Source organism: Lissotriton vulgaris, chromosome 7 (assembly GCF_964263255.1).
Source record: "Lissotriton vulgaris chromosome 7, aLisVul1.2, whole genome shotgun sequence".
Classification (NCBI taxonomy): domain Eukaryota; kingdom Metazoa; phylum Chordata; class Amphibia; order Caudata; family Salamandridae; genus Lissotriton; species Lissotriton vulgaris.
In genome coordinates, this window is record NC_141695.1 from 430,487,910 (window position 1) to 430,514,178 (window position 26,269).

Below are 26,269 nucleotides of genomic sequence, written 5' to 3' on the forward strand. Positions count from 1 at the left end.
GCTTTTGCCGACGTCACGGGACGCCGGGAACGCCCCCGTGTCTGGTCCGGCATTGCCGGCACTACTGCGTCTCTTCTCCCCCGTTTCCCGCCCCGTGACTGGCCGGCCGGCCAATCCTAGCGCGGCCGGCCGGAAGTGCCCGCCCCCCGCAGCCCGGGGGAAGAAGTTGGCGTCTAGGTTTGTTTTGCCCATTCCGCGGCCGACCGCCGCCGGAGGAAGTCCAGGTGAGTGGCTTTCTTGCCGTTCCCTCCCCCCTCCCACTGTCCGTGTGCCCGCCCGCCTCCCTCCCGCTGTCCGTGAGCCTGCCCGCCCCCTCCCGCTGTCCGTGAGCCCGCCCCCCTCCCGCTGTGCGTGAGCCCGCCCGCCCCCCTCCCGCTGTGCGTGAGCCCGCCCGCCCCCCTCCCGCTGTGTGTGAGCCCGTTACCCCGCCCCCCCTCCCGCTGTCCTCCATCTATTGAATATCTGGCTCTTTAAGCCACTCGACTTCCCGAGTATGCTACGGGACATATTACCTTGCCCATCGGATACCCCCACAGCCTCCCTGGCCGCTGCACTCTGTGAAAAACCCTCCTTTCCCGTGGCGTGTTCTGTGCGGCTGTCCTGGGCACTGAAGACTGCTTTATAGCGCCTCCCTGTGAACCGGAACTCCTCAAGGCGCTGCCCGCGTGACTTGGCATAGTGCTCCGCTCACTGTGTGGATGGGGCCCGTTGTGTCTGTGTTTTAGGAAGTCAGCGCTGTAATTGGGGAAGCGCCCCTGGCATGCGTGTGACCCCCTGAGCTTGTGACTAGTCGCCATGGTTGGCTCAGAAGGAAAGGCCTCGCCTGTGTAGTGTACATACTTGTCAAACTCCAAGCAGAGGTGGTCCGTTGTCCTGCTGCCAAGCAGTCCGTCTGGAGGATAAGTTGCCCTTGGAGCCGTGAGATCGATAATGTAGAACCTTTTTGTGTTTCTTTAAGTATGTTTAACGAAAAGGTTTTTTCTAGGTACAATGACGTCACACGTTTGTCCCTGTGGACTGGTCAGCCAGATTTCAGCCGCTCTTGAAGCTTTTGTTGGGGGAGGGGAAGAGGTGGGCACTGTTTGAAGATTTAGGGTGGAGTCATTGGTGGCATTAGAAGGGGGTGGGGCCTTATCCCCTCGTGCACATGTCCTTGTGGGTGGCTTAAAAGCATGGGGGGGAAGCGAGGCTTGGGCCACCCAGAACTGGCAAGACAGACCCAGCAGAAGTCAAAGGGGTTTTCGGCGGGACGGGTAAAGTGAGCTGCAAGTCTGAAACTGCATCTTTCGTTTCCATAATCAGTAAACTAAACAGAGACATGGAGATAATCCATATTACATTTCCTGAGTTATTTAAAAAAAAAAAAAAGAATTAGAAAAGATTCAAAGGTGGCCACACCTGCCCCCCTCCACCAAAACACCCCCAGCTGCTCCCTCCTGAACCCCCACCCGTGGTCAGCATCCAGCGCAGGTGTGAACCGGGGTCACGCAGGCCCGGCTGCTGCCAGTACCTTTCACAGCGCTCTATTTTTAAGCCCTGCGCCAGGCACTCTGCTACCGCTCCCATCAGATGAAATTCATTGTGCGGCGCTGACCTCCCGCCGCAGGGTTTTTACTTAGGCCAGCCTGTCCTTCAGTTTGTAAATGGAGTGTGCGCGAGCTTTCTGTTCCAGGGGAAATGCATATTTGTTTCTTCTCCACACAAGCCTTATCAGCAGATGAATGCTGTGTGCAGGCCCTCCTCCGCCGAGGATTTATCAGGCGACGCCGGGCTTGGGTCAACAGCGCTCGCTCGTCTTTGAGAACCCGCGGTGAAGTGTCGTCTTCAGAGGACGGGGGGCTGGGGGAGTCGGGCACATGTCGGGTTTTATTGTAGTCAACATTGCCAGCTTTTAGTATGTTTTAAGAGCTAACAGTTTTGTAAATAGAAATAAGTGAGGCACACGCACTGTACGCATTGTCATTTGCCTAAGATCACACCATTCATTAATTCATATGGGGGTAGCTAAGGTTAGAATTCTAGTTTTCAAACTACGTTGCGAGACATCACAGTGGGTTAACCACCTGCTGCTGAGATCTGTATGTGACTTCGAATGGAAGAGATGCGGTTTAATGCTTAAGTTGCTGAAACCACTAAATTGGGTTTTAATTATGGCTTTGCTCAGGACAACATTTTGTATTTTTTCGCACATCATCCTGTCTTTCACTATAATCGGTATCATGTTTGGCAAAACTGAGAAAGCAAGCCAACAGGCTGGATTAAACACCGAGGAAAAAACAGGGCCTCACTGTTGAGTCAGAAAGCGCCTATGCTTGGGACCCTGTTTTCGTGCCTCTGTTGCCTGCTTGTGACCCTGTGTTCGTGCCTCTGTTGCCTGCTTATGCCTCTGTTGCCTGCTTGTGCCTCTGTTGCCTGCTTGTGAGGCACACGCACTGTACGCATTGTCATTTGCCTAAGATCACACCGTTCATTAATTAATATGGGGGTAGCTAAGGTTAGAATTCTAGTTTTCAAACTACGTTGCGAGACATCACAGTGGGTTAACCACCTGCTGCTGAGATCTGTATGTGACTTCGAATGGAAGAGATGCGGTTTAATGCTTAAGTTGCTGAAACCACTAAATTGGGTTTTAATTATGGCTTTGCTCAGGACAACATTTTGTATTTTTTCGCACATCATCCTGTCTTTCACTATAATCGGTATCATGTTTGGCAAAACTGAGAAAGCAAGCCAACAGGCTGGATTAAACACCGAGGAAAAAACAGGGCCTCACTGTTGAGTCAGAAAGCGCCTATGCTTGGGACCCTGTTTTCGTGCCTCTGTTGCCTGCTTGTGACCCTGTGTTCGTGCCTCTGTTGCCTGCTTGTGCCTCTGTTGCCTGCTTGTGCCTCTGTTGCCTGCTTGGGACCCTGTTTTCGTGCCACTGTTGCCTGCTTGGGACCCTGTTTTCGTGCCTTTGTTGCCTGCTTGTGGCCCTCTTTACGTACCTCTGTTGCCTGCTTGTGACCCTGTTGCTTGCTTGTGACCCTGTTGCTTGCTTGTGACCCTGTTGCTTGCTTGTGACCCTGTTTTCGTGCCTCTGTTGCCTGCTTGTGACCCTGTTTTCGTGCCTCTGTTGCCTGCTTGTGACCCTGTTTTTGTGCCTCTGTTGCCTGCTTGTGACCCTGTTTTCGTGCCTCTGTTGCCTGCTTGTGACCCTGTTTACGTGCCTCTGTTGCCTGCTTGTGGCCCTGTTTACGTGCCTCTGTTGCCTGCTTGTGGCCCTCTTTACGTGCCTCTGTTGCCTGCTTGGGACCCTGTTTTCGTGCCTCTGTTGCCTGCTTGGGACCCTGTTTTTGTGCCGCTGTTGCCTGCTTGGGACCCTGTTTTCGTGCCGCTGTTGCCTGCTTGGGACCCTGTTTTCGTGCCTCTGTTGCCTGCTTGTGGCCCTCTTTACGTGCCCCTGTTGCTTGCTTGGGACCCTGTTGCTTGCTTGTGACCCTGTTGCTTGCTTGTGACCCTGTTTTCGTGCCTCTGTTGCCTGCTTGGGACCCTCTTTTCGTGCCACTGTTGCCTGCTTGGGACCCTGTTTTCGTGCCTCTGTTGCCTGCTTGGGACCCTGTTTTCGTGCCTCTGTTGCCTGCTTGTGACCCTGTTGCTTGCTTGGGACCCTGTTGCTTGCTTGTGACCCTGTTGCTTGCTTGTGACCCTGTTTTCCTGCCTCTGTTGCCTGCGGGGGGGCTCGCAGCGAGCCCACAGTGTGTGGGGTGGGGCTCGCAGTGTGTGGGGGGCTCTGTGTGGGTTTGTGTGTGGGGGGGCTCTGTGTGGGTGTGTGTGGGGGGCTTTGTGTGGCTGTGTGTGGGGGGGCTCTGTGTGGGTGTGTGTGTGGGGGGGGGTTTGTGTGTGTTGGGGGGGCTCTCTGTGGGTGTTGGTGTGTGTCATTTGCAAGAGATAAAGCTAGTGGCATTGTAAATGACAATGCCATTTATTTATGTTAAAAAAAAACATAAATAAAAATAATGTCAAGAGCAATGCCAATCGCTCTAACTTTAACAAAGGCAAAACCATTGCATTGTAAATGCTTGTTTCTTTTGTTAACAATTTTAATTAATTGAAACAATAAACAAAAATACAAGACAAGGGCAAAAGGGTTGTGCAACAAGAATCATGGGTGCAATGTGTTTGTTACCGGACATCACACACAGCACAGACTTCACACGGCCCAGCTTAGGTGAGGTGCAGGCCTTACTGCAGCTTCTTTGCATGATGATACCTGCAGCCCAGGATCAGACAGTGAGTTCCATCTGTTTGCAGCTGTTTATCAGTGGAAGCCCCGTAAGGCACCCCTATTTAACAGCAAACATGCAAGTGAGTAGGAGGACTGCTGTAGAGGACCGGGCTTAGATGCATTATCTGTGCACGGTCAATGTGTGCACTTTTAAGAGTGAGGGCTTGCGTTTGTATGTTTTAATGCTTTAAAATGTTACACTTGATTTGCCTTGATTGATCACGAGAATCAAGCCTATAGCAGCCATCTGGTGTAAAGATAGTATTGAGGCCATTAAATGTTTATGGGCTGGCATGTGAGTGTGTATGTTATGGGGCACAAGTTGGACAACAGGAAGTGTCGGATTTATTTATTTTAAAGGTTTTATATAGCGCTGGCTAGACCCAGAGGTATCAGAGCGCTTTACATGAACTGAACATGCAATAAACACTTGCTGGTGTATGACTTTAAAAGGATCCAAAAATCCAAGCAATCTAGTTTGGTGACTGATGTTACCATAGGTACTAAATTTTGGCAAAAAAACTATATATTTGAAAAAAAACACACTGTCAAAGTTTCTAAATGATATTTGAGGTTGTGCAGTAGTTTGTTAATCCTTTCCATATTTAGTGTCACCTTACTGCATCCTGATCTTTGGTTGATTTGGCATGGCAGGCACCTCTCTAGTGTACAAGGTGCATAGCATTCACCATCCCATTTCTAACAAGTAGATGACTGACTAGTGACCTTGAACTCCCTTGAAGGTTAGTAGGGCTGGGTGGTCTCATATGTTTAGAGCGCTTATGCGAGGCCTTGGAGGCTCATGTACAAGGTACATATAAAGGGCAAGTAGGTTTGGGTACATGATGAGTTGCATCAGTTTCAGCTCTGAAAAGACTGCAATAGCTAGCCCAGAGAGCACATATGTTTGTTGTTACCCAAGTCAAAAATACTTATTTTATCAACCTTGACTGGTGTGGCTGGAATTTGAACCTGTGACCCCAAAAAGGCAGTGGGAAGCATTTCATATGTTGAGAGGTTGGAAATGATTCCAGCATAGCTAATGCAAAAGAGATTATGGTCAGAGGTTTACTGAATGTCCAATGTCTCTGAATAGTCCGTTGAACCTTTCCCGAGCCTGCCCATATCCCAGCAGCTCCTCTGAAGGACTGGCAGACTGAGGCAAGACTTTATCACATGTGGCCCACTGCCTCATATCTCTGGAGGTCCATCCTCCAGGAGTGCAACCTTCCAATGTAGAGGAGGGAAAGTAGGACTGTAAGGGAGTCAGTAAAATAGTAGATCAGCCATTAGCGCTGCTGCAGGGCAATGAATCCGAATGGATGAGGGGGGGGGTCTTTATTGTTTAGCACAACTTGAAGAAGTGTTGGTAGATTTCATTTGTTTCTTTTCCAAATGGCCAGGAGCACCTCTAAAACTTTGAAACCTAAACCTGAAAATGTACTAGTTGGTTCTGTATCTTCTTGGGAGAAAGTCCTAAAACTCCCGAGTGGGACCTAGAGGTTGCTCACTTTGCATGCTCACTTGGTGAAGTAAGGTGCAGCTATTGTGCCTCACCACCTTCAAACGTCACCAGCCGCGACTGCGCACAGCCTTTGGCGTGTGCGGCGTATGGTGGGTCTTCGGGCCCCGGTGACCCCACCCCCCAAAGCCAAACATATATATTAATGGGTGGGGCGTGGAGCTCCCCTCCCCAAGCCTTAACCGATTCACCATGGCGGACATTCCGCTGCGGAAAGAAATGACGCGTGCGCAGTTCGGATGGCCCCCGGCCGTCGGACGCACACCGCGATGTCAGATGGAGGGGGGCCGTCTGACGGATCAAAAAGGTTAATTGGCCAGGGAGCCTGGAGGGAGCAGCTGCTTTTTTGCATGGTCCCCCAGGGTGGGAAAAATATGTGTTCTGTTCATGCGAACAGGTAAACAGAACACAAGTCTTCTCCCAGCCAGCTGGAGCATGTTTAAATCTCCCGCCGGCTGGGAGCAAACTTAGTGTTTGCTCACATTTAGGGGGAGATTTAAAAATGTTCCTGCCAGAGGGGAGGAAGCACATGTTTTTTTGACTGGGGTAGTGCGGGCAGGGAAACTACTGTATCCTGGGGGTGGGCTTTGTGGGACACAGCAGGTGAGCCAGCCCTGGGGGATGGTGTCCCCTGGGCCATTAAAGGCAGGGAGGGGGCAGTTTTGCGCAAACTCGGCCTGGGTGCAGAGATGACAAAGCAGGTGGTCGAGGGTTGCCAAACCACTTTGTTTTTAAGGTAGCATCCAAACATCCGATTTGAGTCTGGGTTACTAATCCACCTGCACTGGCCATATCATTAATGACTTAAGAGATTTAAAGAAGGACTTCAAAAGGAGGTGTGTATGTATTGTACATTTTCTGCAATAAAAGTACCTATACAATCAGCAAGAGACAGCGCACGAGGGAGAGGGGGAGTTTTATGGGGGGTTTATTTTGCCGAGCAAGTACTTAGAGTTCCTATGAAGCAGAATAGACGTGAACACCTGAGAAACTCAAAGAGGGTGAAGAGCAGGGGCGTAGCTAGAGCTTGTGGCGCCCGGGGCTATCCTTCAGATTGGTGCCCCCCTGGGGTGGGTGCTGGGGAAAAGGGACGGCGAGCACCTGAAAGAGGTCCGAGAGACACGTAGTATCGCCGTTAATAGTTACCTCGATCATGCAAGTTACATGCACATATAGGACACGGCCCAGGTCCCCAAAACAGTGCCGCCTTGGACGGACCTCCCCCACCTAGCTGCGCCGATGAAGGAAAAGCAGAAGGAAACCCAAAACTTATATCAGTTCTACCTACCCTGTATGTGACATCTCACTCATAACATCACAGCTTGTGCAGGACCCCTGTCCCCCATCTGCCCCGTCCATGACCTCAGCAATGTCTGCAGACCGGTCCACCACACTGGGTTTGACCACAATTCTCTTTGCAGCACCTTCAGGATACTACAGGTGAGTCCTGCAGATGGGGCAGAACCAGGCCGGATGAGGGGGGAGAGTACTTAGTTTCTAAAATGCCGGAGTGCTTTACGAAAACAGAGAGAACCACATGCTGGGGGTGCGGGTATGTGCAATGTAATGCAGCTTTTCAAGCGATATGGCTAAAAATGGCATCGCTGCCAAGGTTTCAGATTACTATGTGTGACATTTTCATAATGTTAGAATAATTACGAGTGACATTTCAACGAATATGAGTGACATGTTCTCGCAAGCAAAATCAAGCAATGAAGACGAGGGAAACATATATCAGAAATTACACCCATTTGAGCAACAAAAAACTCTAAGAACAATGTAAAACTGCAACAAAGCACCAGAAAGGAAGGACACTAACCTAATATCCTTGTCACCTGATTATAGTGTTAAACAAATGTGTAACCATGATATTAAACAAGTCATTCAGTGGCAGTACTTTATTAATGTTCTGTGCACACATCCAAGCATCACACGTGCAAAAATAATACTTACTGGATGCAACATATTGTCATTTGCATTACAAAATAAATACTATACTTTTAAAGTCCTATGTTTGGGGGGTAGTATCGGGGACTGATGGGAGCCACACATGCCTAAAATCTCCCCAGAAGCCTAAAATCTCCCTAGATGCTTCTCGGTGATCATGAGAAATTATTAAACAGCTTGCTGGCTGGCCTTAGTTTCCCATAAGTGGCTCGAAATCACACTTTCTTCCCTGATCTTAGTGAGAAACTGATAAGTAAAGCAGAAAATTGTAAAATATATTATTTCAATTTCATTCTGCTGCATCCAGAGGAATCATCTTGGTCTCCTACAATGGACAGCTTGGGTATTTGCATCAAGAAAGCTCACAGGGTTGAGCACTTGCTGGAGTGATATGTGTATTCCATGACCTGGCCTTTTGGGCCACTTCCCACTGTCTGGCCAATGTAGACAGGTGTTGGTGGCTGCACTTCCATGATGTGGCTTCAGATGCAGAGTTATACTCGGGGGTACGTAGCTCGTGAATCACCAGACACACAACAGTACATTCAAAGGAAATGTATGCATTAAAAATTCAAACTTAGTTAAAACACAAAAAAGCACTAGTTTTTCATTCTTCCAGAGCATCTTACTGATCTGCAGTTTATCAAGCAACGTGGTAAAAGGTAGCGGACTAAACCAAAAATACATAATTACTGCAAACACGGTCACATGCTGGGAGACTGTTCTATAGCTACGAGTGTGGTGCAGGTTACATTTTCTGAGATTATAAATACACCTTTGGGGGTATCGGCGGAGGAGGCATGTCTCTTTTTCTGAGCCTTTTACTGCACAAGTGGGCAACCTGGTGGAATAGGTTCAGTAAGTACTCTGTATCTATAATTGTACACTGGTCACCCACAGAAGGGGCAGGGGTCTTGTCTGGTTTCTGACCTTGTTATCACACATGTGGGTTAGAGTCGGTAAGTGCCGTGTGTGGTGCACGTTATACAACTTCGGAATAGTATACAAAATAATTCAATTTACTTTATCACATAATTTAATCGCCTCTACCACATAATATGAGCCTCCGTTACCTTAGGGCCCCTGACTCTAGATGCAGCACGTGCATGGTGACCTTGCACTTCTGTTTGTATTAAGCGGCTCAGAGAGGCTTGTTGAGGCTGAAAGATCTCACACTGCTTGCAATATTAATACATAGAACAAAACATCTATGCTGTACATTTCACCTTTAAACCTGCGAAAGCCTGCACTTGGTTGTCGTGATAGGGTGTGGGCGGTCGTGCTAGCTTCCCTCTCACAGGAAGACCGATAGAGGAGCCCAACAGTGGATGCCTGGAGCCTCGGGAGGAACAAAATTTCGTAACAAAATCTCATTAGTGCTCCTCGTTGTGCCGCCTGTTTTTAAACGTGCCGGGCGCTTCACAATAAGTGTGTACAGCCGCGTAGCTAGGGGGGGCGGGGGGGGCGGTCCGCCCCAGGCCGCAGCATTTTGAAGGCGTTGGCCGCGCGGCACTGTCCCGTTGCGGCGGCCTTTATAATTTATTTGGGGACATCGACTTCTGTCAGTCAGTGTCCTCAAATAAATTATAAAGGCCGCCGCAACGGACCAGTGCAGCGCGGCCACCGTTTTGGAAGCGTTTCTCCAGCATGGTTCCTCTGCGCAGGCGCAGCAGCACCGCACCGCACTTAAGAGCTGCAGGAGCCCTCGAGCGCCTCTCCTGACCCCAACTTGACTTGGGCCAGAGACAGAGTTCCAACGCGCGGGCGTTGGTTAACTACGGAAGCTGAGCTCCCGAGTACATCAGCTCTGCCTCCAGTCCCCAGTGCTGCAACGCGCTCGAGCCTGCCAGGTGAGGGCTTCCTTTTGGCGGCAAAGGCTCTGCAGGTTAATTTAAAAAAAATACTTTTAAGTGATGTTATCGTACTGACTATGCACAACCAGATTTGCATTGCTCGACAAACATGGTTTTGATCATTGTAAAATGGCAGTTCGCATTTTTGCTTCCCGTGGCCCCATTTATGTGTGGGTCTCTGAATCATGCCTCCGGCGGTGACGGTGTTTGCAGCGGGAGTCGTTGGGGCCCAGTATTAAGTGAATCAGGTGTGCCAGGAGTGAGGGATCTCACTCTATTTCAATGTGTTTTAAAATTATAAACGCTTTGTGGCTTAGCACGCTCTGCGGTTATCTATCTGCAGCGGTTTGCCCTGTTAAAGCTGAAGATCTGCAGCCACATGTATTCAGTGTACATGAATCCCATCTCCGTCCTCACGTTTTTTGTTCCCATTATCCGCATGTATTTACAAATCCACCTCATACACACTTATTGTGAAGCGCCCGGCACGTTTAAAAACAGGCGGCACACTGAGGAGCACTAATGAGATTTTGTTACGAAATTTTGTTCCTCCCGAGGCTCCAGGCATCCACTGTTGGGCTCCTCTATCGGTCTTCCAGTGAGAGGGAAGCTAGCACGACCGCCCACACCCTATCACGACAACCAAGTGCAGGCTTTCGCAGGTTTAAAGGTGAAATGTACAGCATAGATGTTTTGTTCTATGTATTAATATTGCAAGCAGTGTGAGATCTTTCAGCCTCAACAAGCCTATCTGAGCCGCTTAATACAAACAGAAGTGCAAGGTCACCATGCACGTGCTGCATCTAGAGTCAGGGGCCCTAAGGTAACGGAGGCTCATATTATGTGGAAGAGGCGATTAAATTATGTGATAAAGTAAATTGAATTATTTTGTATACTATTCCGAAGTTGTATAACGTGCACCACACACGGCACTTACCGACTCTAACCCACATGTGTGATAACAAGGTCAGAAACCAGACAAGACCCCTGCCCCTTCTGTGGGTGACCAGTGTACAATTATAGACACAGAGTACTTACTGAACCTATTCCACCAGGTTGCCCACTTGTGCAGTAAAAGGCTCAGAAAAAGAGACATGCCTCCTCCGCCGATACCCCCAAAGGTGTATTTATAATCTCAGAAAATGTAACCTACACCACACTCGTAGCTATAGAACAGTCTCCCAGCATGTGACCGTGTTTGCAGTAATTATGTATTTTTGGTTTAGTCCGCTACCTTTTACCACGTTGCTTGATAAACTGCAGATCAGTAAGATGCTCTGGAAGAATGAAAAACTAGTGCTTTTTTGTGTTTTAACTAAGTTTGAATTTTTAATGCATACATTTCCTTTGAATGTACTGTTGTGTGTCTGGTGATTCACGAGCTACGTACCCCCGAGTATAACTCTGCATCTGAAGCCACATCATGGAAGTGCAGCCACCAACACCTGTCTACATTGGCCAGACAGTGGGAAGTGGCCCAAAAGGCCAGGTCATGGAATACACATATCACTCCAGCAAGTGCTCAACCCTGTGAGCTTTCTTGATGCAAATACCCAAGCTGTCCATTGTAGGAGACCAAGATGATTCCTCTGGATGCAGCAGAATGAAATTGAAATAATATATTTTACAATTTTCTGCTTTACTTATCAGTTTCTCACTAAGATCAGGGAAGAAAGTGTGATTTCGAGCCACTTATGGGAAACTAAGGCCAGCCAGCAAGCTGTTTAATAATTTCTCATGATCACCGAGAAGCATCTAGGGAGATTTTAGGCATGTGTGGCTCCCATCAGTCCCCGATACTACCCCCCAAACATAGGACTTTAAAAGTATAGTATTTATTTTGTAATGCAAATGACAATATGTTGCATCCAGTAAGTATTATTTTTGCACGTGTGATGCTTGGATGTGGGCACAGAACATTAATAAAGTACTGCCACTGAATGACTTGTTTAATATCATGGTTACACATTTGTTTAACACTATAATCAGGTGACAAGGATATTAGGTTAGTGCCCTTCCTTTCTGGTCCTTTGTTGCAGTTTTACATTGTTCTTAGAGTTTTTTGTTGCTCAAATGGGTGTAATTTCTGATATATGTTTCCCTCGTCTTCATTGCTTGATTTTGCTTGCGAGAACATGTCACTCATAGTCGTTGAAATGTCACTCGTAATTATTCTAACATTATGAAAATGTCACACATAGTAATCTGAAGCCTTGGCAGCGATGCCATTTTTAGCCATATCGCTTGAAAAGCTGCATTACATTGCACATACCCGCACCCCCAGCATGTGATTCTCTCTGTTTTCGTAAAGCACTCCGGCATTTTAGAAACTAAGTACTCTCCCCCCTCATCCGGCCTGGTTCTGCCCCATCTGCAGGACTCACCTGTAGTATCCTGAAGGTGCTGCAAAGAGAATTGTGGTCAAACCCAGTGTGGTGGACCGGTCTGCAGACATTGCTGAGGTCATGGACGGGGCAGATGGGGGACAGGGGTCCTGCACAAGCTGTGATGTTATGAGTGAGATGTCACATACAGGGTAAGTAGAACTGATATAAGTTTTGGGTTTCCTTCTGCTTTTCCTTCATCGGCGCAGCTAGGTGGGGGAGGTCCGTCCAAGGCGGCACTGTTTTGGGGACCTGGGCCGTGTCATATATGTGCATGTAACTTGCATGATCTAGGTAACTATTAGCGGCGATACTACGTGTCTCTCGGACCTCTTTCAGGTGCTCGCCGTCCTTTTTCCCCAGCACCCCCCCAGGGGGGGCGGCAATCTGAAGGATAGCCCCGGGCGCCACAAGCTCTAGCTACGCCCCTGAGTGTGTATGAGGTGGATTTGTAAATACATGCGGATAATGGGAACAAAAAACGTTAGGACGGAGATGGGATTCATGTACACTGAATACGTGTGACTGCAGATCTTCAGCTTTAACAGGGCAAACAGCTGCAGATAGATAACCGCAGAGCGTGCTAAGCGTTTATAATTTTAAAACACATTGAAATAGAGTGAGATCCCTCACTCCTGGCACACCTGATTCACTTAATACTGGGCCCCAACGACTCCCGCTGCAAACACCGTCACCGCCGGAGGCATGATTCAGAGACCCACACATAAATGGGGCCACGGGAAGCGAAAATGCGAACGGCCATTTTACAATGATCAAAACCATGTTTGTCGAGCAATGCAAATCTGGTTGTGCATAGTCAGTACGATAACATCACTTAAAAGTATTTTTTTTAAATTAACCTGCAGAGCCTTTGCCGCCAAAAGGAAGCCCTCACCTGGCAGGCTCGAGCGCGTTGCAGCACTGGGGACTGGAGGCAGAGCTGATGTACTCGGGAGCTCAGCTTCCGTAGTTAACCAACGCCCGCGCGTTGGAACTCTGTCTCTGGCCCAAGTCAAGTTGGGGTCAGGAGAGGCGCTCGAGGGCTCCTGCAGCTCTAAAGTGCGGTGCGGTGCTGCTGCGCCTGCGCAGAGGAACCATGCTGGAGAAACGCTTCCAAAACGGCGGCCGCGCTGCACTGGTCCGTTGCGGCGGCCTTTATAATTTATTTGAGGACACTGACTGACAGAAGTCAATGTCCCCAAATAAATTATAAAGGCCGCCGCAACGGGCCAGTGCCGCGCGGCTGCCGCCTTCAAAATGCTGCCGCCTGGGGCGGACCGCCCCCCCTAGCTACGCGGCTGGTGAAGGGGGCAGCATCTTTTCGGAATCCTCATGTGAAGGGACTCTTTCGCTGTGATCCTTTCCTCTCCATAATGAGAGTTAATCGCCTGCCAGCAGCTCTCCGCCCGGGGAGGTTCGGGGTAGCAGGGAAACTAACCAAACACACTTGAACCAGAACAAATAGATCTTGCAAATTTAATGACAGGAAACAGGAGCTCGTATGAGTTGTGAATGCTTGTAGGGGAGTAAAATCCTACCTGGCAACACTTGGGGGCTGGGAGGAAGCCCTGTTCAAATGTCAGTTTGAAAGCAAAAGCCTTCAAACAGGCAGGAGGATCTCTCTAAGGCTGATAGGGCGGGTCAGCATCGCTCAGATGCACTTGTAAGGCTGTAGATAAGCAGTTGTTTTGTCAGCCCAATCTCTGGGAAAAGCTACTCTTTCTGAAGTCAGAACACGTGAAAGGCTGGCAGAAGCTGGGGTCTCTGAAAGGCTGGGCTGCCAATCAAAAGTCAGGTTGGTAAATCTATGAAGTGTCAAATGGGACCTCCGGAAGACAGGGAAGGATGCGCTCTGTCAGGCACAGGGCGGGCTGGAGTCGAGGCTGAAAGATTAGATAACTCGGAGCAGGTCGCCTGTCAAGATTTGCCCCTCTGGAAGCCTACCAACATCACAGATACCTGGCCTAGCTCCTGTTTGGTTTTATGTAAGGCTGTGGACATAACCCATGCCTCCAAAATCGCAGCACCGGAGCAGTGAGAAACACGTCTCTAAAGGGTTGGCAATATTTACTCAGAGGACCGGTTCGTACGTCGCACGACCTACTATTGTACAGATTCGAGCTCAGCTTTACAGGACTCTGAAGGCCACTTCGCTGCAGGGACATTGTGTTTTTTTCTCTGTGTGCAGGTGCAGCTTTTTATGGAAAAGAAACGTGGTAGGTTTAAACTACAGAATTGTCGCATTTTACTAGTTAAAAGGAAATCATGGGGCACTCTGATCTGCCATGTGGCTGTTCTGATGCCTGTTCTTTCAAAGGGCCCATTTCTTGTGTCATTGACATGGGTCAGTGGCTATGGAGACTGGGAGCTCTGCACACGGCAGGTGTGTGCTGCCAGGTGTGACGGGAACCTGCAGGCTTTCCCACAGCAGGTAAACCGAGCCCTCTCTAAAGGTGGGGGCCGGATACTGGTGTGGGCAGGGGAGTCGGATTTAAGCTCTTCTAACAACTATGAATGGGGAATGGGGGCGCTTCAGACCCTGTCCCTGCCAGGTGGGGGCAGCCCAGGTAGTGCCGACACTGCATTCTGGTGCGTGCTGGTCTGCGTTTATGACAGAACAAATAAAAGTAGCAGAATACAGAGAAAAAATACGAACTAAGCTTCCCACGCCTGGCATGGGGTGACTGGGGTGTGTATCCGACCTCTGAGCTGCTCGGGCCGACCTTTGATTCACCCCTGTTTACTTGTTATATTTTAATGAAGGGTTGGTTTTCTTTGTATACGTTTTTTTGGCACACAACCTTACATGTCTTTATTTTCACGACTCTAATTCATTTTAGGTCTGGTTACAGACCTTTTCAGGTGTTGTCAGAGGGAGTCATCAAAACCAAACTTTGGGAAAGACAGATTCAACTACTGTCTTGTTTGGATCAGCCATTGCTTGTTTAAAGTTGTGTTTTCATTTTAAAAGTTTACCTGTTGAATCCATGCCGCCAACAACACAGTACTGAAGCGTGGAATGGGCCATATGCTTAGGGAAACAAACTGCAATGGCCGTGTCTCGCATTTCTCCTCCCCCCATCCCCACAGCAATGCCAATAGCTTGTTAGTTGAAGTCATTTACTTTGTCCATTCCCTTATAAACCGGCTTTAATAATGTTACGGCTATTGAGGGGCTAAATAACATGCAGAAAAACTGCAGCCTTTCATGGGGAGGGAGAGGATCCTTTTCAGCCCAAGCTCACTACATATCTGCGAGGCATGCTTTACTCAAGAGCCTCGGGCCTCTTCACATTCTGCAGGGGGGAGGGGGTGGGGGGGGAGGCATCATTTTGCGCTCCGCCACTGCATGCTGCATCTGTGCTCGTTCTGCATTGGCGAAAGCTTGTACCCCAACTCTCACGCAATTCATGGGTGCTCGGACAACGGCTTTTTAACTAATTTAAATGATAAGGTTTGCGGCTATCACTTTACAACATTACGGTTGTGTACCCTATTACACTAACCACTTCTGCTCTGCCACACACCTCTTATAATAATTCAGATATTATTATTAGTATTATTACGAACTCTTACTTTGCCGATGCCTCATGATTCGGTCCTCAACTCATTGCCTGTTCACACTCTTGTTATAATCCTACAACGTATTTGCAGTTGATCTAGCGCTAGCCTCACAGACATGCAAATAGGCCGTGTGCCCCCCAAACGTCTTTTCTGCCTCTTTTACCTCCCCATCCGCCCCTACAGTCCCGTGCCCTCTTCACCCACCCCCTCCCTCCCTCCCAAATCACCGCAACACCTCAGCTGTCTCCTCCCCTCCGTCTCTCCTGCCCTCCTTTCCCTCGCTCACACCCCTGCCCCCCCACCCCCATCCGACTTGTTTTATTATTTACAAAGTGAAAGCTTGTTCTTTTTGTGACTTGCGATACAGTTTTGTTTGCCTTTGTAATAAAATCTCTGTTAGCTCTCAAGTGCTTGGCAATACTCCCCCCCCCTCCAAAATTCGTCATCGCTCCCGGCCCGCGGCCAATGCTTGTTTTTCCTCGCTCTTGCCCAAATCACTCGCATGAACTCGAAAAGACAGTGTCAGGCACAAGACAAGGATGCAGCCGGCTCGAGCTGGGCCAGCACCGAGGACTGGCTAATTTTATTACTTTCACGGAAACTTCAAAAGGCTTCGGGGCTTTAATGGCAGCCGGGAACAACCCCAGAAGTCTGCTAAAATGCTGCATAAACAGAGGATTAGGGCCAAGCGGGGGCCAAAGGCTGCTTGCAGTTCGTGTTTACATTGTCATCTGACCGCGCGGGGGAGGGATGCGGCTGAACCCATGCTTTAAAGCCCCGTGGTGTACAGTGGCGCTTCAGTTCACTCAACTACATTTCCATCATATTTATTTTTAATTTACAAGCCGATTCGCGGTGCTAAACTCACCCAAGGCCCCAAAAACAGAAAGGCGAGTCACCTTTCAATCCGGCCTACAGTCATTCTGACAGCCTCTCGGGTGTAACAAAGGTTATTCACGGGGCAGACGCTGTTTGTTATAAATTGTACGACACATGAAAAGTGATTTGAAGGAATACATGCAGGATACATTTCCTGCAACTGTATGCATTTTTTTCTCTTTGTTTTATGCAGCACATGATCTGCTGAATGCACAAATAAACCAGTTTGCTCATCCTCCTTTATGCAAACCGCAACATCACAGCAAAATAGTTTTGCCCTTTTTTTGCACTAGTATAACTTTTATATAACGTGGTTTCAGCTGCCAAGAAAACAAAATCTCTGTTAGCTCTCAGGTGCTTGGCAATACTACCTCCCCCCCCATCCAAAATTCGTCATCGCTCCCGGAGCGCAGACAATGCTTGTTCTTTTTGTGACTTTGTTCCCTCTCCTCACTCTCCCCACTTGCCTCTCTCCCCTCTTCTCCTCTCTCCTCCTCTCTCCCCTCTTCTCAATCTTCCCACTCTCCCCTCTCTCACCACTCTCCCCTCCCTCTCTCGCCTCCCTCTCATCTCAATCTCCCCTCTCCTCAGTATCCTCACTCTCCCCACTCTCTCCTCTCACACCACTCTCTCCTCTCTCACCTCCCTCTCTCACCTCCCTCTCTCACCTCACTCTCTCACTCCACTCTCACCTCCCTCCACTCTCACCTCCCTCCACTCTCACCTCCCTCTCTCCCCTCGCCTCACTCAGCTCTCCTCACTCTCCTCCCCTCACTCTCCTCTCTCCTCCCTTTCTCCTCTTCTCTACCTCTCCCCTCACCATCCTCACTCCCCCACTCTCTCCCCTCTCAACACTCTATACTCTCTCATCACTCTCCCCCCCACCACTCTCCCCTTTCACCACTCTCCTCTCTCTCTCCTCACTTTTCTCCTCTCTACCTCCCCCCTCTCTCCTCACTCTCCCCTCTCACCTCTCTCTCCTCTACCATCCCTCTCTACCCTGCCCTCTCTCCCCGTCATGCTCTCCCCTCCCCTCTTTCCTTACTCTCCCCTCTCTCTCCTCACTCCCCCTCTCCCCACCCTCTCCCTACTCTCTCTCCACTCCCTCTATCCTCACTCTGCCCTCTCCTCACTCTTCCCTCTCCCCTCTTTTCCCTCTCCCCTCACTCTCCAAACCCTCTCTCCCCTCCCTCTCTTTCCCCTCTCTCCTCTCTCTCCCCTCCATCTCCCCTCTCCCCACTATATCTATCTATCATCCTCACTATCGCCCTCACTCTATCTACCTATCGCCCTCACTCTATCTATCGCCCTCACTCTATCTATCGCCCTCACTCTATCTATTGCATCACCACAGCATCACTCAGGGGCACCACAACATCACTATGCGCCACCACAGCATCACTGAACGCCACAGCATCACTCGTCGCCACCACAACATCACTCAGCGCCACCACAACATCAATCTGTGCAACCATTCAACAACAACTGGTTCAAATATGTTCTCTCAATGTTTCAAGCTTTATTACAAATGTCACAAAAAAATGTTAATATTTCACTTCTGTTCTTGGATTTTCGTCACAGTAAAATACACTGAACATAATCTTCATAAGGTATTTACAAAAGTTTAAGCTATTGCCATTATAAATTACGATAACTTTTATTTAAGTATCAATTAATAAAAAAATTAAAAGCCATTGTTATTTGTAATATCAATACATGTAAGTCACGTAAATACAACTCATATTGCATTACAAATGCTGTAGGTGTCACATTTGCAAAAATTATAACTATTGGCATTGTAAATGACAAAGCTATTCATTTCGCTACTTTTAAAACCAACACATGAATAAAAAAATTGTCATTTTCAATACCAATAGCTCAAACTTTCCTAATGCGAGACCGATTGCATTGCAAATGCTTGTTAATTTTTATTCAGACATGAGCTCGGTGCTGAATCGGAGGACCGCAGAACTTCTCAATGTCCTCAGGTGGAGACTCCAAGAAACCCACTAGCACAGAAGCAGAATCTCCCAGACCTGGGCACAGCGTGCTAGGGGCTCCTCCCCACAGCCCCCCTTCCCCCCCCCCCCCAAATAGTGCTAGCTGCACCATTTAGGCCTTTTTACAGATGCGCGGCTAGAAGTGCCAGCTGCACCATTTAGGCAACTTTATCCGTGGGGACAGTTCTGATTGAGTTAGGACTCCCGCTGCATTGGCAGCAACATTGACACTATGGATTCAGGGCCAGTTGGTCAGTGAGACTACGAGGTTTGTAGGGCACCAGGCCCTTGTACGTATATGTGGTACTAAGAATTGTTTTTCATGGAATATGAGATCCGCACACTGTTCTGAATACCTCTAGAGGTGGTCTCAAGATGACGAAGTTGTTGTGCATATTTAGATTTTGCTAGTCAGATTTTGCTCCACCCTAACGTTAGTGATTCTCAGGAGCTTAGGGTCCAATAGTACTCTGTTGAGATCATGCGCGTACAATGCGGTTGGTGCCGAATGTTGTACTGTTAACAGGCTGGTGTTAAGTACAGTATTCACCAATGGTCACTGGGTGTTCGTTTATATTCTGTTCTACTGCAACTATATTTGCTTTGTGAAGGTTCTGAAAGTGGTCCAGTTGGTCTTATCATATGTAAATTATTCCCTTGTAAATATTATCTAGTGCCAGGTGGCATCATGTATTCCTAGATGAAGGGCCCAACAAATACCCACCTCACTTCCCGGACGGCACATTAGTTCTGATATCTTCACCCAGCGTCTGGAATATGTGCCCCCTCTTTGCCCTTTTACTTCTCCTCACCACCGCTCTCCTAGTGGCACCCTTCTCATATCCCCCCTACCCTCCTCCGCCTCACTTTCCCAACATGACCACCACTCGAGTCAAGGCTGGAAGTAATTGCTACAAAATCAATTATCCGCCCAACCAAACGAAAGCTGCAATAAAACGTTTGAAGCACAACACTATTGAACGTTTCCCGGATTCCCTATTTGTTGATCAATTTTACAATGGTTGCTTTGGGAGGCTCAAAACAACTTAATTTTCTTCACTCACGACACCCCCTCTTGGTCCACCAGCTTATACAATTCCCTTAACATCACTTCCTCCTCCTCTATCCCTCATGGGAAACAACTAAAAATGTCCCCCTCTGCGTGTTTCAAGGGCCACCTCACTATCTCACTCTATAACAACGGTACTGTCATGGTCCAAGGCAAAGACACCGGTCTCTCGCTCTTTGACCATCTCTTACCCTCCCTACTCCCCTCCTTTGTGACCAGGTTTCCCCCTGACTCTCCTTCTAGCTCCACACATTACTCCCTCTCTCCTCCCCTGACCCCCCTACACTCCAATTGGCTACACTCTCAAGAAGCACAGGTCGGCCCTCTTCCCTCCCCCTCCCCCTCCCCCTCCCCTATGACCTCCTCTCCTATTCCTCCACCCTCAGAATATGCCCCTCCACGCATCACTTCAGCCTTACCTCCAGCTAATACGCTCCTCGTCCATTCTGCACCATCCCGCTACTCCAATCTCTTCTCCTCCCCCATTTTCCTTCCTGTCACTCCCCTTTTTAGTCCACCTCTCCTCCAACCTTCTCCCCCAGTTAACTTTCCATAGGCTCCCCTTATTCCTCCCTCCCCCCTCTTTTCTAACCCCTCCTCCCCTCGTTATTTACCCCGATTTTTCCACAAACCCACTGCATCTCTCTCCTCCATCCCACTCCTCCAGCAATGCTGTATCACTCCCTTTCCCCCCTTGGTAACCCTTTCCATTTCCTTCCCTAGGGCCCAGCAGAACCAATTCCTTTCCTCAACTTCCCTTTCTCTCAACCCCCCTCACTCTACCAGATGCCCGTTCCCTCACAGCCACTTCTCCTAGCTGTCAGGACCTCTACAACCACCTCGCCTCTTTTCCTCCCAAAACTCCCACATTCCCATGACTCCACACAGTCCTCCTCTCTCCTTCCACCTTACCGCCTTGTTCCGCACCCTTCCCCCCTAAATATGTCCTGAATTCCTCTCCCTATTGCAACGCCAACAAAGACAACTCTCCCTTCACTTCCGATTCACCAACTCCCGCTCTCAACCTCCACCTCTCCCCACTCTTGAACCCCATAACCCAACCCACCTCCTGTCCCCCCACCTCTACCTGCTTTTCACCACCAATTCCACCCCCTCCTGTTTCCATCGAGCCACCCAACCTTCTGTGTTCTGCCTTACTCTCTCTGGAAAATAAGCTAGGCTCTCTCATCTCCTCCATCTCCCAGGTTGTAGCTGCCATTTCACTTTTAAGCTCCAAGATTTCCATCTCTCCATGCACCTCTACCCCTTCCCAACTTCCAACGAGATGCACCCCGCTCACTCACCCCAATACAGCCAAGCTCAACCTGTCGTCCGCAAACTTTGTTAGTTCACACAAGCCCTTGAACGCCACCCTTCTTCAACCTGCATCCCCTAGTAACCCTACTATCTACACTATTCTGACAATCTCCTCTGTCAGAACCAGGCATCCACCTAAACCCGCCCGAGCACCCCCGCATGAGTACAATATCCCGATCACCCTTCAGAGCCCAAGTGCCCCCGTCACCAAAACAGTCTTGACAGAGTTGCGCTGTCTGCTCCACAACTCCAGATCTGCAGTAAAACACAAACTTGAAAACTCCGATATCATCACCTTTCACAATATTGACATGCTCTTCCTCACAGAGACCGGGTTCAAAGATACCTCTCTCTTCTTTTACACCGAAGTCTACCTAATTAGGCATAGGTGTTACACATTTTTATTAGGGTTCAAGCACTCAAGAATAAAAACTTGCAGTGAGTAGTGTTGGCCCTTTTTAAATTCATTTATTTGATCGCCTTGAACACATAAAAGAAAACAACCCGCTCCACTGTAATCAGGTGTCGCAGCACACCCTATAGGCACTCGGCCTATGGGGTGGGACCCCGATGATGAAGCATGTCACCAACTAGGTTGGTGAGTGAGGGGTCTTCTACAAGGATATGCATTATCCACTGACAGGTTGGGACATACTGTGCTGAATTGAGCACTTTAACCCACTGTGAGAGAATCTCTTTTCTCCATTTTTTGAGGGGTAACTCCTCCATTGTTTTTGTAATCCACCTAAACCCGCCCGAGCACCCCCGCATGAGTACAATATCCCGATCACCCTTCAGAGCCCAAGTGCCCCCGTCACCAAAACAGTCTTGACAGAGTTGCGCTGTCTGCTCCACAACTCCAGATCTGCAGTAAAACACAAACTTGAAAACTCCGATATCATCACCTTTCACAATATTGACATGCTCTTCCTCACAGAGACCGGGTTCAAAGATACCTCTCACTCTATATTTGATCTCCTATCACCCACAGGCTATTCTATATTTAGGAAGGACAGAACTGACAACATTGGGGGAGGTGTTGCAGTCATCTTTAGAAACTCCCTTCAACTGAAGGCTTCTCCTATTAGCTTCTTCCACACCTTTGAATGCATTTCTCTTGAACTTCAATTACACCACCGCTCACCCTTCAGATTCCATGTCATTTATCGCCCGCCTGGTAGTGGCCCTTCATTTTTGGAGGAACTCACTGACTTCATCAGTGACCAATATTCGCGAAAAGACAATCAGACCTTCGCGGGTGACTTCAAACTCCACTGGGGCGTACCGCATGACTCTTTGGCGAACTCGCTGGCCACCTTCCTCTCCGCAAACGATCTTATCCAACATTGCACAGAATCAACATACTCTAAGGGCTCAATCCTAGACCTTGTTATTTCTAAAGCAGGCATGCTCTCTATCACTACCCCCATTCAAGTAGACTGGTCCGACCACCTCCTCATCCCAGTCTCTCTTCACCTATCACACTCTATAACCCTTGGTCAACCTAAGAGGGCTACCTCCTGGTACTGGGATGCGAAGAATATTGATGTCGGACCCCTCTGTGAATCAGCTTTGTTATCACTTCCAAGGCTAGACCCGAACCTAGATGTTGACAACCTCACCTACCAATGCCTCACAGTCCTTGCAGCCGAAATCAATAACGCCGCTCCACTCAAAAGCAAAAAGATTAGGCCCACTCCCTCAGCTCCTTGGTTCAACAAATCCCTCCATGAAGAAAGGAAGCAGCTAAGACTCTTGGAGAAACAATGGAGGCAAGTGCCCTCAACAGATAATTTGGCCACGCTTCGCTCAGCAAGATCCAAGTACCACAAGCACATCTTCCTTGGGAAAGCATCGCACTTCAAAACCCTTCTTGACTCAGCCAAAAATAGACCCAAAAAACTATTCGATCTCATCAAGATTCCTAACTGCTCCCCCCCAACCTCCAAGTTGGAGGATTCTACAAAGCAAGCAGTGGATTTCGCTATATTCTTCGATGAAAAAGTGAAATCACTTGTGGATCAGGTCGCTCACCCTACCCCTCCAGAGGATCGCAAATCCTCAGCCATTTGGCAGAACTTCGACCCCATCCCTGAAGATGACCTCCTCAAGTGCATCCGCGAAACAAAGCCATCCAACCATTCTCTGGACCCCATCCCCAGTGCCATTGCCATTGACTTCTACACCCATTACCTTTCCTATTGGACCACTCTGGTCAACCTCTCCCTTTGTCAAGGCTCCCTTCCTGTCTCCTTCAAAACTGGGCAGGTCACCCCTCTGCTTAAAAAACCCACTGCTGATGCGAAAGACCTCAACAACTTCCGCCCCATCACTAATCTACCCTTTCTTGCGAAGATCACAGAAAGATGTGTAGCGAAACAACTCTCGTCATATCAAGGACAATGATCTTCTTGACAATTGTCAGTCCGGCTTCATCCAAAACTGCAGCACTGAAACAGCCCTACTGCAAGTGGTTGATGACGGCTGAGGATACTCGATTCGGGGGGGTCCTGTCTTCTAATTCTCCTTGACCTTTCTGCAGCCTTTGACACTGTCAATCACAACACCCTCCTCAACACTCTTCAACAGAAAATGGGCTTGGAGGGCACTGTGCTTAGATGGTTTGCCTCCTTCCTCTCACATAGATCCCAAATGATCAAAATAGAGAACAGTGTTTCATCTTCTGTGGTGGTAGGTCAAGGTGTTACGCAAGGCTCTATACTTGCACCCACTTTGTTCGATCTCTATTTAGAACCACTGGGAAATCTCCTAAGTAAATCCAGGATCCACTATCATCTCTAAGCAGACGACACGCAAATCTACCTCAAGGTTGTCTCCACTCACGATCTCTCCATCCTAAGCTCCACTCTCGACTCCATTCAAAACTGGATGTCAACTCATCAACTGATTCTGAATCCCGCCAAAACTGAATTCCTCCTCCTCTCCTCCTCACTTTCTCCTCCCCCGGTTCAATCATGGATGGATCAGATGAATCTACTTAACAATAAACCCATCATTGTCGGCAGCGCAAAATCTCTTGGTGTCATACTCGACAAAAAACTCAATCTAATCTCCCACATTAATTCAATTGCAAAGTCTGCGATACCAATTGTGCCTTCTTTGGGGAATTTGTCGCTTTTTCCTGGAGCAGGACCTTATATATATATATATATATATATATATATATATATATAAACGCATAAAACAATAAAAATCAAAACTCCACACCCCCAGGGCCACGCGCGCCAGATATGGACACTCCTGGTGATGCTTCACTCATAATTGTAGCATAGTTTCACAGCAACCTTTCTTTGTATTCATTTTTGGAAAAATACAACGTTGTTTTATTTATAGTATTTATAGTACCCTTTGAATGAGGAGTGGGCGCAGACAGCTCTCGTTTGCCTACATTATTTTTTAGTTGAAAATGCCTTAGAACTTTCTCTTTGCTGCGTCTATTTAAAATAGAAAATTCGACATTTTACTGAATATTAAACAGAAGATCCTAACAGAGCAAAAATAATCCCCACAAAGCCAACAATAAAGTCCAATAGATAAAGGGACTGACAGCGTCGGTTATGTCAGACTTGCAGTTTAAGGATATTTTTTTAGAAACTTTGTCGGGGTGTGTTAGGATTCCATATTGTTCCCATTCCTTCCTATCTCATCCTCCCCTCCCCTCTCCCCCCTTGCACGCATGCAGTGTGTATCGGGTGAGTGAGTACACACCCACGACTTTCGACTCCAACTCCACAGGAGGTGGGGCGCACCTCAGTCTCGTGAGTGGTTAGCCAGGACTCCAGGTCACAGGAAGCACCAGCTTTACCACCCATTCATTTATTTACAACAAAATGCATTCTGGGAGTTCTAGTCTAGATTATTTCGACTTGAAACAGTCGGACTACATAATTGGGTGTGGAAGGGTACATAAAGTCTGACGCCACACAGGACTTGTATGTGCATTAAGATAGCCAAGTGTGGGCCCAAACTCCCTACTTTTAACATTATCTCCCTACCGGGCCGGAATTACTGCACAGGGTAATAGTCTGTCCTTAAGCCACCTACTATCGATCGGACTGACTTTACCCAATCACAACTAACTCTGTTGTCGCCGGCTGTAGACCGAAGCCATGAACGCCGGGGCGAAGCCTTCGACTTACCCCAAAAGGTCAGGCCGGGAACCCCCTCGGGGACGCCTCTTCTTCTGAGGGCGGCTCTTTGATGCGGGGCAGCTGCAGGCTGTCCTCCCCCGCCGCGGCCGCGCCTCCGATACCCCTGCGAGGCCCTCCCTTCTTCCTCCCACCGCCCCCTGGCTTGCCACTGCGGCGAGAGAGGCGGCGGGAGATCTTGCGGGCCAGGTGGGCGAGCGTGCCCCCTTTGACGACATAGTCTCGCTCCAGCTCCTCCAGGGAAATCTCGATATTGCCCGTGTACCAGAAGATCCAGCCAATGAGGCTCATGAACACCAGAATGGCGCCGGTGTAGATCAGCAAGTCACCAAAGTCCCTCCCGTTGATCTGCAGCTGGGCGAAGATGCCCACCAGGAGTGAGGCCACCCCCACCACGTCCATCAGAACCGCGAAGAGGAGAGCCATCCGGCAGCGTCCGAGAGCGGCCGGAGCCATGTCTGCGCATCCCCAGGTGTGCGAGCGAGGGCGAGGCGCTGCAAAGGTGTGCTGTGTGCTCAGCAGACTCGGAAACCGAACAAACCTGTTGTGGGAGGCAGGGATCACGTTACATACTGCCAGAGGGGGCGAGCAGGCTTAACTGTTTCGCCTCATCTCACCCCACACCAACAGGAGCTGCAATGACAGAAAATATAAGGAAGTAGCGAGAGCCATGGGCTGGGCTGCGCCTACCCACCATGGGCCCCACCCACCCAGCGTCCGGGAACAGCATCAATTATGGACGGAAGCCGGAGGTTCTTTTGTCACTGTCATGGTTCGCTGACAACTTACCTGCAGACGTCTTGAAACATTAGAAAACACACACACGCACTCCCTCACTCTCGCCCTCTCTCTCTCGGTTAATTCACAGTCGCCCTTACAAAAACTCCATTCAGTTTGTATTCACAGACTCTCTGCAGACCTCTTGCTAATTCAGATCCCTGCATGCTTACAGTCTTACTGCACATTCCCGTAGACTTCCCACTGCAAGCTGGAGGTTGCGGAGTTCCGCGTGACCCAAAAACTCCTCCGCGCTACACAGAGGTAGGTGGTCTGGATTAAAATGTACCTTCCTCGCCAATTTAATGCTGGCAAGCGAGGACAAAAAACTCCTCTCAGCGGAGTTGAGTTTTTCGGAATTCCGCTCACTGCGCGGAGTGGGTAAAACTGCAAACTCCGCCAGTGGAAGGGAATTTCACACCGAGGCCTACTTCCCACTCATCCACAGACACACTCGATTTCCAGTTCATTTGCACCACATGGAATGAAAGTTCTCTGCGTGGCTGTTAGAAGCTGTGCCA

General features: G+C 48.9%; 1 protein-coding gene across 1 annotated transcript in view; it reads right to left on the minus strand.

Moving 5' to 3' along the window:
- Positions 1-25,555, minus strand: part of TMEM238 (transmembrane protein 238) — a 64,245-nt gene extending 38,690 nt beyond the window's left edge. The window contains exon 1 of the mRNA XM_086930414.1: positions 24,963-25,555. Coding sequence (XP_086786540.1) covers positions 24,972-25,427 — 456 coding nt within the window. The 5' untranslated portion in view covers positions 25,428-25,555 and the 3' untranslated portion in view covers positions 24,963-24,971. The remainder of the gene's footprint in view (positions 1-24,962) is intronic.
- Positions 25,556-26,269: the final 714 nt, after the last annotated feature.